Genomic DNA, 15,095 nt, shown 5'->3' with positions numbered 1-15,095 from the left:
TTACACTGGCTATTATATATATGGTGGGTATAATTATACACACTATTAGTGGGGCACCCACATGAAAGGACGTATTCCCTTTACTGTATCGGTAACTTAAATTACTTTTCATCACACTTGGTCGAAATAGTACATTGTGTTGTGCAACGAGGGGGGTAAGTGAAATTTTGGAAGCGAGGGTGGTAATTTAAAATACTGATGTTTATAATTTAATACTTTTGTTTATGTTTAAAATTATTTAATTTTATTAATTTAACAGCCGTTTAAAATATTTTTACATATTTTTCAATCGTGGCTGAATGCCGAATAGCTCTGTGCCTTCGATGCCTGACCTGTCAAGAAATTACAAAATGGCGGACGAATGTTTGATATGTCACCGTATTTAAGAATTATTTCGCCATTTTTTTTAGAAGTTTGATGAAAAACATTGTGTATAACTCCGGGGGTCAAAACTGATAAAGAAAAGGCCTTGCAAAAATGTCGAAAATCTTTGCAATATTTTAGCTCTAACCGCTGTAAAACCTCAACTGCTCATCTGAGGCCTAAAGCATGTATGATGTTAGTTAGAATGAAAAAAGCGGCCAAGTGCGAGTCAGACTCGCCCATGAAGGGTTCCGTACTATTTATGACGTATTAAACTACTTACTAGATCTCGTTCAAACTAATTTTCGGTGGAAGTTTGCATGGATGTACATCATATTTTTTTTAGTTTTATCATTCGCTTATTTTAGAAGTTACAGGGGGGGGGGGGGACACACATTTTACCACTTTGGAAGTGTCTCTTGCGCAAACTATTCAGTTTAGAAACCTCAATATCATTTTTGAACACCTATCCATGGATACCCCACACGTATGGGTTTGATCAAAAAAAACTTTTGAGATTTATGGGGAACCCCCATACTTAGAACTGAATCTATGACATTAGACAGACATGACGAATCCATAAGGGTTCCGTTTTTTGCCATTTGGCTACGGAACCCTAAAAAAGAAGCATTTTTTTCTTGGGCCTCATACTTCTAGCGTCTATAGTTTGCGAAATATGAACGCTGTGTCAACTTATATTTGTTAACAGAGACGCCTTGTTAGGACCTTGACTCAGTCCAAAGGCGCGCTGTGCGAATCGTTGACGATCCCAAACTCACAAGCGGTATTGAACCTTTAAGTCGAAGGAGAGACTTTGCCTCCTTGTGTGTGTTCTACCGCTTGTACAATGGGCTGTGTTCTGAGGAATTGTTTGACATGATGCCAACGGCCACTTTCTATCACCGCACCGCTCGCCGTCGGCAGGGAGTTCATCCTCACACCTTAGAACCAAAATGGTCACGTACTGTGCGGTTCAAGAGGAATTTCCTCCCGCGGACGCTCCGGCTGTGGAATGAGCTCCCTTCCGAGGTTTTACCGAGGGTCTACAGTATGGGGTTCTTCAAAAAAGGAGTGTACAGGTTTTTAAAGGGTCGGCAACGCGCATGTAACACCTCTGGAGTTGCAGGCGTCCATAGGCTGCGGTGACTGCTTACCATCAGGCGGGCCGTATGCTTGTTTGCCACCGTCGTGGTATAAAATAAAAAAAAGGACCATATTTATCTCAAAATCAATCACTGTATACTTATATTTTTATTATAGCAAAACCATACATCTTGTCAGATGTATGAAGCTGTCGCTCGTACTAGCATCATTGGTTTCATTTTTAGCCGTAGCGAGCGCTGTGATCGTTTCAGCTTCCCCCGCCACGCGCTTTGCAGTGAATTTCAGTTTAAGAGATATCGAATATCGAATCCATGTCGTATAATTTAAAGAAAACACAGGCATTGAGAGTGATTTAGTTAACATAAAAGCAATTTCACTTTATGCTGTAGATATTTTTCGATACCCTAACGAGTAGGCACGTTTGATGTCAAGGGTAAGTACCTACCTATCCTTAGGATCCTTGAAAACGTTGCTCTAAACTGACAACCCTACTTGATGTTGTTTATTCCTTGATCCTATATTTAGAAGGATCAAATATGTACATACATATACGTACTAGTAATTAATTGTATTAACTAAGTAATCCAAAAGTCAAAAGTGAGCCGGACTCGCGCCCCGAGGGTTTGGTCTCGTCACACAATTTTCGACAATGCTTTAATTTCTTTTACTGTTTTTTTCACGTGTGTTTTGACATGTGTGGTTTTGGAGAGCCCTGTAGCCTTACCACGACTGCCACAGGAGAGTCAAACTGAAATATTCGCTAACGTCTGCGCAACTTACTTTCTATGCATCTCGCTCGCCAATATTAGCGCGAGCACTTGCGCCAGCGAATATGTCAGTGTCAAAATGGTGGTAGCCCTATAGATAGGTCTCTATTTTTAAGCTCCGAGATTTCTAAGACCCGATTTAGCGTTGTCTTTATATAATCATTGCAGTGTTAATATACCTAACTCAGTGAACGAGGCCAGTATTTGTGTCAGTGCATCTAGAAAGGTACCTAGTCACGACATTTAGTTACCGAGTTACATGAGTTTTTGTGGAAGCTGGTGAAAAATTGCCAAAATGGGCTTGTGTTATAATTGGGTTATTTACATCCTATGGAACACGTGTGTACAAGAATATCAGTAAAATTATGTTTTTTTAGTATATTTCTCCGACTATAAAGTTTAGTAGTCAGGGTACCTTGTCACGCCATGTCTTAAAGGCCTTTAAATTTTGAATAATTTTGTCAATATTTCCATCGTGGGTAGTCAACTACCTCTTTCTAAGATAGGGTATAGAATCGGTCTATAGCAAAATGATTTTTTGAACCAAAAAAAAATACTTAATGTTTTTTATAACAAAACATTCAACTTGCATGACTATGTATGAAATAACTATTTATTTTAATTTAATACGTTTGCCATTACTTAGATCAGAGGCTGGAGAGGTGCTGAAGGTGAAAGTGCCGAGGGGCCGGGGGATGGGGCGGGGAAGGGGAATGTGACGCGACTCGTGCGCCGCGCGCCGTGCGCGATATTAGTCTGCAGTCGGCTGCCGTTGTGTCATATTAAAAAAATCCAATAATTCTATAATTACAGACCTCGACATTAGATTTACTTATTTTGTTTTGTACTAAAACAAAGTATTTACCATTTACCATTCCCGGAACATTTCACCAAGCCTATTTGATCGATATCGAAACAGAATTGCACCTTCACTATCGTGTGTCGTGACGCGACCATGCTGAGGATAGATTGAGGGAAAATACCGATTAGGTATATTTCTCCTACTAAAACCACACCAAGGTCGCGTCACGAGGTGTTTCTGTATTAATAATAATTAATTTGTTGATCTCGAATTGTCAATGAAAAATTTAGCTGTGGTTTTAGGTGTTTGACGTATAATTAATTAGTATTATATTATTTTTTACTTTTTTTATTATTTTTTATTTTTTTTATATAATATTGATTGAAAGACTGATAAATCATAAATTAGGTGCAGTTATGTACACAATTGAATTATTTTTTCTAGTTTTACTCCATTTATGTAAGATAATGACTGAGCGTGACAAGGTACCCAGTTTAGTAAAATGCTAAACTTTATGTCTTACACGACTAAAACAGAAGTTTTTATAAATAAGAATACATTGATTTCCGCTATAATTATCCTAAATAACATTTTGTTACAGATATTTCTTGCATTATAGGTACTAAAATAGTGATCTTCGAGTTTAAGTTACTAAAGTTTAGTAAATGTCGTGACAAGGTACCCTAGTTACGTTTCCATACAAAAGTTTCGACCGACTCACTAAACTTTATTGTTAAAAAAAACTGCTTTAACACCATTTCTATTATACCATTGTGGTACACCACGCTCGATACCATTTGATCTTGTGATATAGCATGAATTTACTAATAATTTTGTTGATTTTTAATATTATTAGTGATCTTTTTTGTAATTGTTAAAAATGCGGTAATTATTAAATTTCTTTATGATTATGGAGTTTTCTTTCATTCAATTGTACCAAAATGCCATAGAATATGTAACTATGATCAGAAACTAACAGTTTCAATCTCATTATTTTATGAATTGGGTATAATTAACAGTTTCGTGTTTCTTCCACCCTGGCATGTTCAACCTACGAAATCAGAATAATTAACATGTATTTTTAGACAATTCACCTTTATTATAATTCTTTAACATCCAAAGATTATGATTATACCCTTCACTATGTAACTTCGAAGTAGAAGTGTGTTTTTTACCACTATAAACTTTAAATGCAATTTTCTCAACTTGTGCATTTCGGAAGTAGAAAATTCAAAAATTAAAAATAGTGGTTCCACCTACAGTCATTATTCTTTTTTGTATTGATAGCAAATTTAATGTACTTTTTGGAACTATGCATAACTCAATACCTGCAACAAGGTACTTTTCCATGTGCACTGACACATTTAAACTCGTTGCATATTATAACACTGAAAAATGTTCGCTTGAATGCATGTTTTTTTTTTTTACTTTTAATTAGAATATTAGTCACTAAACCACAATTCAAACCTTCAAGAAAAGAGAGTATTCGAATCTTAATGGCCGGCAGCACACTTATAACTCCTCTGGTGTTCGTGGGCGACGGTAATCGCTTACCATCAGGCGAGTCGTCTGCTCGCTTGCCTCCTAATAAATCATAAAAAATTGCTAGAAATATACGACTGACTTTTCTTTTACTTGCATGTAATTAAATTTCATCTGGGGATCACTACCGACTGAAATAACCTTTTCACCTCAGCAGATCGAAGAAGGGTACTTGGATGCTTAAAAACACTGAGCAAAATAATAGAATCTTTCGCTTGCACGGGACTCTAAATAAGCACTACAACGTTGTGCAAATAACTATAGCAGCTCAAACAAGTGTACTCATTTACAGCAAACAACAGTGAGTAAAATTCGATTTTGCTGTGAGCGTGAAACAAAATGAACTTGTAGTGATCTTGAAATTAGGCTGCCATTTCAATGTGGAGTCGGTGTCATAGTATGAGTAAGTCACATGTCCGTTAACACTTAAAGCCCTCTCACAATGCTAAAACGACCAGGTTCAGGATTCAATTTACTCCCATGGTGTATATGTATGCAATTTTGCTCCCTTGTGACACAATTAATTATTGCTAGGCACAAGCATCCTCTCGCTGAAACTATGAGTGTGGGTGTGGAGACACCTACCTATAGACCAGGGGTTGAACAAAAATTGGTTTCGATAATATTAAAGTCTTTTCTTTTTTGATATGTCCTTGGGAGCAAGTTAAATAATACTGTTGTAAAAAGTTAGAAATTTTAAAGTTGAGCGTTCGGTTATATTTAAATATTTTAATTTTTCCTAATAACTAAGTAAATATAGAATTAATGTTACAAAAAACTTTATCATATCGAATAACACTTCAATTTATTTACAATTTTCGGTTTTTAGAAATCTGGAACAGCTGCTTTCTGGTGAACGTAAAAACACGAATTATTTTGTAAATATAGAATTAGAGTATGCTGTAGAGCTGATATTGCAAAATTACGATATTATCGATCAACTTAGTATACTAGTAAAAAGTTAGACATGTAGACAATGTGCTTATCTAGATATTGATTTCAGGTTAAGCAGTAAAGCCAATATTGAATTAAAGTTTGTAGAGTTAATAATAAACGATCATCAACAATGATCTCAGTTACTAAACAAAACTTTGGAAATATAAAATCACGGCGACACTCATTTCTGATATATGCATTCCTTGCTTATATAAATACGTTACGTTTCAAACGCGCGGCAAGATTGCGCGCGCCGCGCCCTGTGGCAGGAGGCAGCGATCAACGGTAGCGGGGACCGGGGTGCCCTTGACTGCGTCTACGGTCCATCAAAAAATCCGCAATTAATATCATTAGAAAATAGTTATTTTGTTGTTAGTATACTGATACATTACTACCCTACCATTATTTATTACTATACTAGGGATTGCCCGCGGTTTCGTTCACGTAGAAATTGTTATCGCGTTATAGAAATAAATGAAATAATAGATACATATGAAAATTATTTTAGGCCTTCCTTGTACTAAGCCAGTTGAAGCTTTTATTTCCCGATTTTTTTCAGATGTTTGGACTTAGACCCATGGTTAAACGGTTAGGGGAGGAGCATAGATTTTTTTCTTTCAGAGCGCGAGCGATTATTTCCGATAATATTTACTTTAAAAATAGTCGTTATAAACCTCCATTCGTTTTCAAAAATCTATCCAGCGATACCCCAAACTATAGGGTTAAAATAAAAAGAGTTTTTATTTTACCACTTTATCGCCCTGATTGATTTATACCATATCCATGCCTAATTGCAGCTTTCTAGTACTAACGATCACGGAGCAAAGCCACGAACGGATAGACAGATTAACCCTAGAGGTTGTTGTTAACCTCTAGGGGGTCTCGACCCCCGCTCCGGGTCGTTCCTAGCGCAAAGGTTCAACGCGGAAACGCAGCGATTGTGATGGGCACCTTTGCGTTGCGTGTAGCTGTTTAGCGTGCGGAAAGTTTGATTTCGCGAACTAGTGCTTTTTACTTTACCTTTCTACCTATACTTATTGATGAGTGTTAATGTTAGTTTCCTTTAAAAGTCGTAATCAACATAAAAACCTACTGTTAATGTAAAAATAATAAATATAAGCATATTTCATATTTTATTACTTACCTCTTCATAATTATACCACGTTATTTTTTTAATATTGAAAAACCGTTCTTAATAAGTTGTCTGAATGGAACGGAATAGCTGCCGAAAGTGCCGAAACGTCTGTCAAAGCAGAGGCGTTTTTTCTTACTGCAAGAACGTTTTAAGTTTCCAAAGGCAACATTCGATATTGTTTTCATACAATTTAAATATATGATGCACAAATAATCGTAAATAACGATACTTAGGTAATAATAGTATAATATTTTATATTTACAATTGTTTCTGTCTGAACATGCATAAAAAAGTACTTGTTGTTTTTTTTTTCCGCAATTGTACTAAAAAACGTCGTTCGATACACGTGCGAAAATGTCATGTAATGACATACTTTCCGCACTAGCATCGAAATGTACTATTTCTTAGTGACATTAACACTCGTGCGAGCACACCACTCTGCGGCGTTTTGCTCGAAGTGTCACTTACAATCTCCATCTTGCTTCAACTTTCCGAGAATTCAAAAATGTTAACTCGTAAAATACCTAGATTAAAAATTATCATATAAAACACTTACCAAAAATCGTTGTTAAGAATGTCACTTTAAATGTAACTATCAGGTACAGTCCGTATATAGAAACTAAATGCAACAACACTTGTACAGTCAGATCGGGCCATCTAAACTTCGATTTGAACTCCATAGACTCGTATTTTTCCAAGTCGAACCCTGTATCCACGTTCACTTTCTCACTAATATTGTCCACGGAATTATTGTTATCACAATGTTCTCGGTTTTGGCTCTTATTGTCTATAGCAATAAGCCTCATTTTGATTTGTGAAGGCAGGTCGGTGTCGCACACGTCGGCGTCGACGTTCTTTTGCGCGGGCGCCATTCTGAAATTAAAAGAGACTGATAAGTACACCAATATACATATATAGATTGTTATCACTGTCATTAAATTTATCCTAAGTGTCTACTTAGGATATAACATGACGTTCGTGCTAGGAAAATCTCTACGTCTGTAGAGATTTTCCTAGCCCGAACGTCATGTTGTTAGTGCGTGACAAAATAAAAACATTAGCAATCTTGTTCCAGTTTAACGTTAATCATTTTCCATATTTCCGTTATTACATCAGTAGAAGTTGAAAAATATTTTATTCGATTTATGTTTTTTTTTAAAGATGCAAAGAAGTTTGACACCCGAAAATACATATGAAAAAAAAAAAAGATAGTTTACTTCGAGAATCATATAAGAAAATCTGTATGATGGTTTTATTAGCGATGACGATTTGAAAAATATTCTTGTTGTACTTATGTATGCGATGTAGTTTTTTTTAATATGTAGTTAAATTATTAATAAATTGATAGTTTCGTTATTCTCGTTCATTTATTTACAAATAAGCCACATTTGTATATAACATTATTATGACAGTTAAAAGATATTGATGAACTAAATATTAGAAGGAAGTCACTAGCGTTGCCTCGTTCGTGCTAGAAAAATCTCTATATCGAATCCTAAGTTGTCAGCTAATCTATCGAAAGAACTTAGCATCCGTTTAGATCACAATTCTGTTGTCGGTGAAGTCAACATCCACGCATATTCTTGATTGCTAGGTTAATACATAGTTATTATTATCAGATGTGATGAACGCAATTACTAAAAAAGTTTGTTTGATGATGGAAGTTTCTTTGGAGATCCTGTTCAAGACAATTTTATAACCAACAATGTTAATATCTGTAAGGCTAAGATGGTCGGATATTTATCATTTGTCACCGTGCCTGTCACGTTCTAACAAGTATGTAAGCGCGAAAGTGACGGGCATAGTGACAAGTCATAAAAATGGAACCATGCTGCGACCGCTGATTAACTAGAATACTTAGAAGTGCTAAATTTAGGAACTTGCGATGCGATTTTAACCTGTGATAGTATAGTACACTACTCTGTTTGAAACGATACAAAGTTCGAACGAACATCGTGCTCGTAAATAAAAGCTACAAGGATCAAAAAAATTTCGCGTAATTTTTTTTTTTCTTCACCTTTTTTTTAAATCTGCAAACACGATACCGAATATGATTTAACGGCTCCCCGCCATTTTGACGTCCTGTATAAATGGGGCGCCGTGAAGCACAGTTTGGGAAACTCTGCTATAGCCGATAAAAAGTGATAATGGCGTTATTCATAAACGCGCTACAAGCCTCAATTAGCTAATACCAAAGATATATATAACTCCGTATAAGATGAATAAAGGCTAAGAAAAGAACGTGCCTTGAAAAATGAAGAGAAATGTATGCTCGAATAAATGGCGATATACCTTTGGCATAATATACTCGAGTAGATGTCGACACCGTTTGATATTTAACACATCAATGAAAAAACATGGGTGAAATAACCATATGTCATTCTAAAAGTTTTAGTCCTGTGTCGAAAGATGGCAGTAAATTTAGCTGACTACAAAACTTACTTTGACAATACGCCTCTATACTCAATTCAATTTGCTAATACTAAAATCGTTTATCTTAATTTGTTATTGTGACTTATGTGTAGGTATGTAAGAAACGGATAAAACATAAATCATCCTTATACAATAATACAATACAATACTCTTTATTGCACACGTCACATAGTTTACAATATATATACAGAAACAAACAAATTAAATTTGATAAAGGTAACAACAGGCGGTGTTATTGCTTAAGAGCGATCTCTTCCAGACAACCTTTGGGTATCGGAGAAAATAAAATTAGAAAATACAGTAGGTGGCGCAATGAAAAAACAGCAAAAAAATTATATTATTTTGGTTAGTAAAGTTTCATGAATAAGGAGGAAAGTTAAGTAGAGGTGAGACGGTCAAACGCGGCGTGAATCATTCCTCCGACGCGCCCACCACACTGACTAGACATTAGTTGCCCCATTCCTTTCCGGTTAACACAGGTGTCCCGTTTATCGTACTCCTAATAGATACTTCATAGTATCCTTATCTGCAAATAACGCCTGATAAGCTTTTCACAGAAATAAGATAAACAAAACACCTGTGATATAATTTAACTTTCGTGAGTCACATTAACACTATAATAATAGGGTATTTGACTACTAGTCAAATCAGTTTCGTTTTTCGAACTGTCACAACGATTTTCTACTATGGAATTTATATGAAACACTAGCAAATGATGTCACAGTCAAGTTACCTACTCTTTATAGTTCTATCTTTCTTCTTTCTTTTGTGCATGGTGTGAAATAATTTATTTTAAATACAGTCAAATACCCTATATTACTTACACTTTTAGTCACTGTCGCGTGTCATGTTTTGTTTTGGAGAGCCTAGATCTCAATTTTTGAGCATCGGCCGCGACACCGCGCCGCGCACCTTACGTACACGCGAAGGAACTTTTAACTACAAATACTAATAACCTTACCACGAGTTTGACACTGACATATTCGCTAGCGTGTGCGTAACTTACTTTCTATAAAATGGCATATTAATGCGAGCGAGATGTATAAAAAGTAACTTAGAGCTATTACGCACTGTCGGCTGGTCGACTGTGACTTTCTATAGTCGTCAGTCGCCCGAGTGACTCGGCGACTCGCTACGTAGTGGCGACGCACAAGCGACTACTGATCGCCAGCGACCACCAGGAACACGGGTTCAAATGGAAGCGTCCACAGTGCGAGAAACGGTCGAGACGACAAAATTGGATCCATATCTCTCTCAAACATAGTTCTGAACAGTGTTGGCCAAATGTTAATTAGAATTGACCATATTGAAACTTTACCATTACAAATTGAAACTGTAACCGTCCGGGACGGTTTACGGTTCAATTTGTAATGATTAGGTTTCAATATGGTCAATTCTCAATAATATTCAGCAAACACTGGTTCTAAAGAATACAACATGTTTTAGTGATGCTTGCGCTTAGCTTGATCTCCTAACACTCACGCTTCTTGTTGTCTATGTTTTGGTCGCCGAGAGACCAAGTCGCCGGTGACTAGTCGACAGTGCATAACAGCTCTTACGCAGACGTTAGCGAGTTTCTCAGTGTCAAACTCGTGATAAGGCTACAGAACTTGTAATTAAAAATACGGAACTGAAACCGTTAAATTATTATAGTGAGAACTACTATGATAATAGAGCAAAGATCTAAATAAATATTATAAGGACATCATTACAAAAATCAACTAAGGCCTGCAGTAAGATTAATTAAGGCTTGTGTTGTAAGTAATTAGATAACGATATATAGAATATATAAATACCTAAATACTCTTACATAGAAAACAGCAAAGACTCAGAAACAAATATCCGAGCTGATCACACAAATAAATGTCCTTACCAGGATTTGAACCCGGGACCATCGGCTTCATAGGCAAGATAACAGAAAAGAAACGCGAAATATAATAAATACTTCGACTTCGCCTGGCTGTAAACATCCCTTAAGATATTCCACTGCTAGGAAACTACCTATAACGTGGTCAAACGGTGAGTCACACAAACTCATGGGTATGGGACTGTTATCGAGTAAACATAGCATACTTATCAACGATCGAGCATATGCAGCGCTATCTAAAAGATATCATGGTGTTGGTAAATGGTATGTTAAATAAAACTAACAGTAAACATTAAAAAAAAAACTGTTATTAGGTATTTTTAATTAAACTTGGATTATAACTCAATATAATGTACAGTTAGTTTTTATCACATTGGTCCCAGGGTTAAATATCACAAGTAAAATATAAAAATAAAGACTGATTTTGTTTTATCTGGCCAGTATGAGGGTTGAATACTCAACGTAATCATGCTGAATAATTTATACTAGTATATTATACCCCGAAATAAAATAACTATTAAATTTAAACAATAAATAACATCCTACGCCATTATGCCGAAAAGTGCGTTACATTATTTTGGAAAAGAGCTGTTACTCGTCAAACTGCTAGATCGATTTTTAACAGTCATAGCTAAGAACCACCGCAATAAAACTCGCTTTCAAAAAAAACCTCATCGAAATCGGTCCATCCTTTTGAGAGCTGCGATGCCACAGACAGACACGTAGACATTAGCGTCAAACGTATGGGGACTCTTTTTGCGTTGGAGGTTAAAAATGGCGTAAGTATCATGCAATTCGGGGAATCATAATTATGTGGATATAACAGCAGATTTTGTTTGGCCCATAGTAAAAATTTTCAGTATGACTTACATATTGACCCCTCAGAGTATGGCCAGTCATATAACAAAATCACCCCGTAATACTTCTATCTCGAGCTACGAACATTTTACTTCGGTCACGTGTGGATTTTAATGCAATTTTGCTGGAAAAGTCAATATTTGTACGCAGTCTGGTTATCAAGTTAACGCTATTGTATTTATTCTTATCACAATCGCAGTCGTTAAATTATAGTTAAGATATTTTGTAGGTATTTCCTAACACATTATAGTGCCTTATCTCGTACACTGCGGGATGTGGTCAAAGGAAATAAGCGGTTATGATTTATTCAATGTTAATAGTGGTAATTGCTACAACTGTTCCAAATTTTCGGCATCAGCGGTCAAACATAACACCCCGCAATAACAGATTACAAAAAAAACTACAGCAGATTCGCTATGATAATAATAAATATTACCGAACATTCACAATAATTCCCCCCTTCCTCCCCGCCCAATTGAATGAGGGTATCCCAATATAAGGACCGGCAAGAAACTCGGTGGGACATATCTTTTCAAAACATTACACTGAAAGAAATGTTTGCATAACTGTAACAAAATTTTGGTTACTGTTTACACAAAAATTGGGACTTGCGAACTATGTGTTATATGTTACAAAACCGTGTTTGGCTACCAGTGTTCAGGTACTGGGTATACACTACAAAATAAGTTTGTAAATTTATGCAAAGTTTATTTTCTTATAACCGTAGTTTAGTTATTTAGTAAAGTTACAAAACCAGTTCGGCTATCTATTTTTTTCAGTTTACATCTTATAATTAACATGCATTAAATAAGGAAAAAAATACAATTTAGATTAGGTACTATAGAAATCATGCAATTACATACAGTAGCAACTTTTCTTTTTAGAAATTTGATAAAAAATATAGATATCATATCAAATCTTACAAATACATAGTTCTTTCAGAAAACATATCGAATTCTTACAAAAGGAAAAGAAAAATAAAATTAATAAAGAAATGAGAATATACATTATATAAATCTGACAGATTGCTATACCTACAAAAATATTTGATGTGATTTCTTACCAGAGCTGTCTCACCTATACAATGATTTTACATACACATACTATTATGTGTATGTAAAATCATTCAATGTTTTAATTGCTACTTGTTTTTACAGTTTCTGGTTTGGACCAGTTTAGATGCCATTAAATATTATTTTTCGTCTTAGTTATTTGCGTACGGAAATTGCCATCCTACTGTAATTAAAAACGTAAAATTGTACATGGGCCTTTATCTTAACTTTAATATTAAAATTTCTTGTACGTGGTAAGAGATATTAATACGAAACAATAAATACTATGCAGATTTCATATAGATAACGTATAAACATCACACACACAAATAAAAATATGCTTTTATTTTATGGGCCTTTAATAATTTAATACGTAAATTTTAAAAATCGACTGACGACAGTTATAGTTACAAAAGTAGTTTTAAGCATAAATAAATGATTCTGAGTCCTTAGAAATGGTTTAAAAATCTTAAAACTAGATGGCGTCATTAAATAATGTAAGGGCAAGAGAGATGTGGAATGTAATATTAAAACAATATACATATTCTTTTCAATTTAAAGGGTCTAGCCGTCATATCATTTTACAATATTTCAAGCCTGGAATCCCTTTGGTTTGGATAAAAAAAATATATATAAAAATCTTTTTTAATTTTTCTAAGCTAAACTAATAGCTAGATTTCTTTGAAATTCGGATTTTACATGGCACTAATAGCAATACATTTTCAAAAAAAAATCAAGGTTATAACTTATTTACAAAGGCCTAAAAATTTTTTTTTGTTATAATTTTTTTTTTATATTATTTACAAGAGGGCGACAACCTCAATTTTTAGGTATTTAATGCACAATACAATATTGTATGAAATATATTTTTTTCACAAAAATCCATTTGTGGCAACAAGGTAAAAATGTCACGCAAAACGCAAAAATAATAAAAGTTTTGCTCCCCTTTGAAACCACGAAGTAATATTAAACAATCACAAGAAAGAAAATAAAACGCAATAAGACAAAAAAAAGCATAATGGCAGAATTTTGCTTATAGGTTTTTTATGGTTGAATGCCAAGACGTGTCACAATTTGACGTTTAAAAACAAAAGAAGGTTGCCTTACAGGCCTAGGTGTGTGTAAGGCTGTATAAAATTTCTTTACATATCATCTTCACTCATCGCACCTGATATGTGGTATTTCCGGACCTAATTTGAAGTAAGTCATGTCAACATTTCATTACAAGTTTGAGTTTGCCTAAAATGCTTTTATTTTTCCTCAATTGTACTTTTGTAACAGCGGCCAGAGAATTCGGATTTTACTAGAAGTAATAAATAGCAGTAGGTGACATTATACTATAAAACTAATACGTAAAAATAGTAAAAAGGCACGCGATGAACATAGTGTCCGCCAGTGAAAGAAGTTGTTCGTCTTTAATATTTACTGGTCTCTGGTCATGGTTAATTTTAGTTATCTGGAGGCCCTTTTGACCATTAAAAATCTTATTTTATAGATATCTAAGCATGTCGCCCACACTTATAGGTAAGTAAGGTCAAAGAGGGAACAGCGGCTCGGTAGAAAATAGCCGGGTACAGGGGCTCAAGCCCGCCGCGCGTATATGGCTACCTACTTATATTTTGATGGTGGCAGATATTCAACGACAGATACTAACCCATAGTGATACCCCATAGTAATAACCCACGTTGAGTGATAGCAATTTACTAACAAATGGAAAATACAGTGGTTTCGGCGACGAATACTTTTTCCATTCAGCGTCGCTATGGTTCAAGACACTCGGAGACGCCACAAAATACTGAAGGACTGGCAGCTTCCTCGCTCAATGCATCAACCTGACAAACCAACGAGGAAATGTCGCTAGTTAAAAATTGCATATTGCCACAGGTGCACTTTTAAATTCTGATTTAGTTTGATTTTTTGAAGATTATCTACTTGATCTTATAAGCCACTCAAATAAGTTCCAGAAAAAGTGTTTTGAGGAATTAATTCCCAACTAGCTGGAAATCGTTTAAATACCTTCATTTGGTCCTAACTCCGAGTTTGCGCAATCCCAGGATGTGTCCATAAATTTTGGAACCTTAGGGAATACATTTTTCCTTGGATTGCCAAACCACTCGATGTAGAAGGAAACCACCATCAATTACAATAGCACTAGTTAAGGTTTGGTGGATCAAACACTGGTGAAATTGCGTTTTCGGGTTTTTAACATAAGCATACCAAAATTAAAGAAATTCAA

General features: G+C 35.2%; 1 protein-coding gene across 1 annotated transcript in view; it reads right to left on the bottom strand.

The window, feature by feature from the left end:
• The window catches only part of LOC133534825 (acyl-CoA Delta-9 desaturase), a 53,252-nt gene that overhangs the window by 22,686 nt on the left and 15,471 nt on the right, over positions 1–15,095 (bottom strand). The window contains exon 2 of the mRNA XM_061874114.1: positions 7,206–7,522. Coding sequence (XP_061730098.1) covers positions 7,206–7,521 — 316 coding nt within the window. The 5' untranslated portion in view covers position 7,522. The remainder of the gene's footprint in view (positions 1–7,205; positions 7,523–15,095) is intronic.

The sequence above is a fragment of the Cydia pomonella genome, chromosome 2 (genome assembly GCF_033807575.1).
Source record: "Cydia pomonella isolate Wapato2018A chromosome 2, ilCydPomo1, whole genome shotgun sequence".
NCBI classification, from domain to species: Eukaryota; Metazoa; Arthropoda; class Insecta; order Lepidoptera; family Tortricidae; genus Cydia; species Cydia pomonella.
This window is presented reverse-complemented; position numbering and strand designations above follow the sequence as displayed.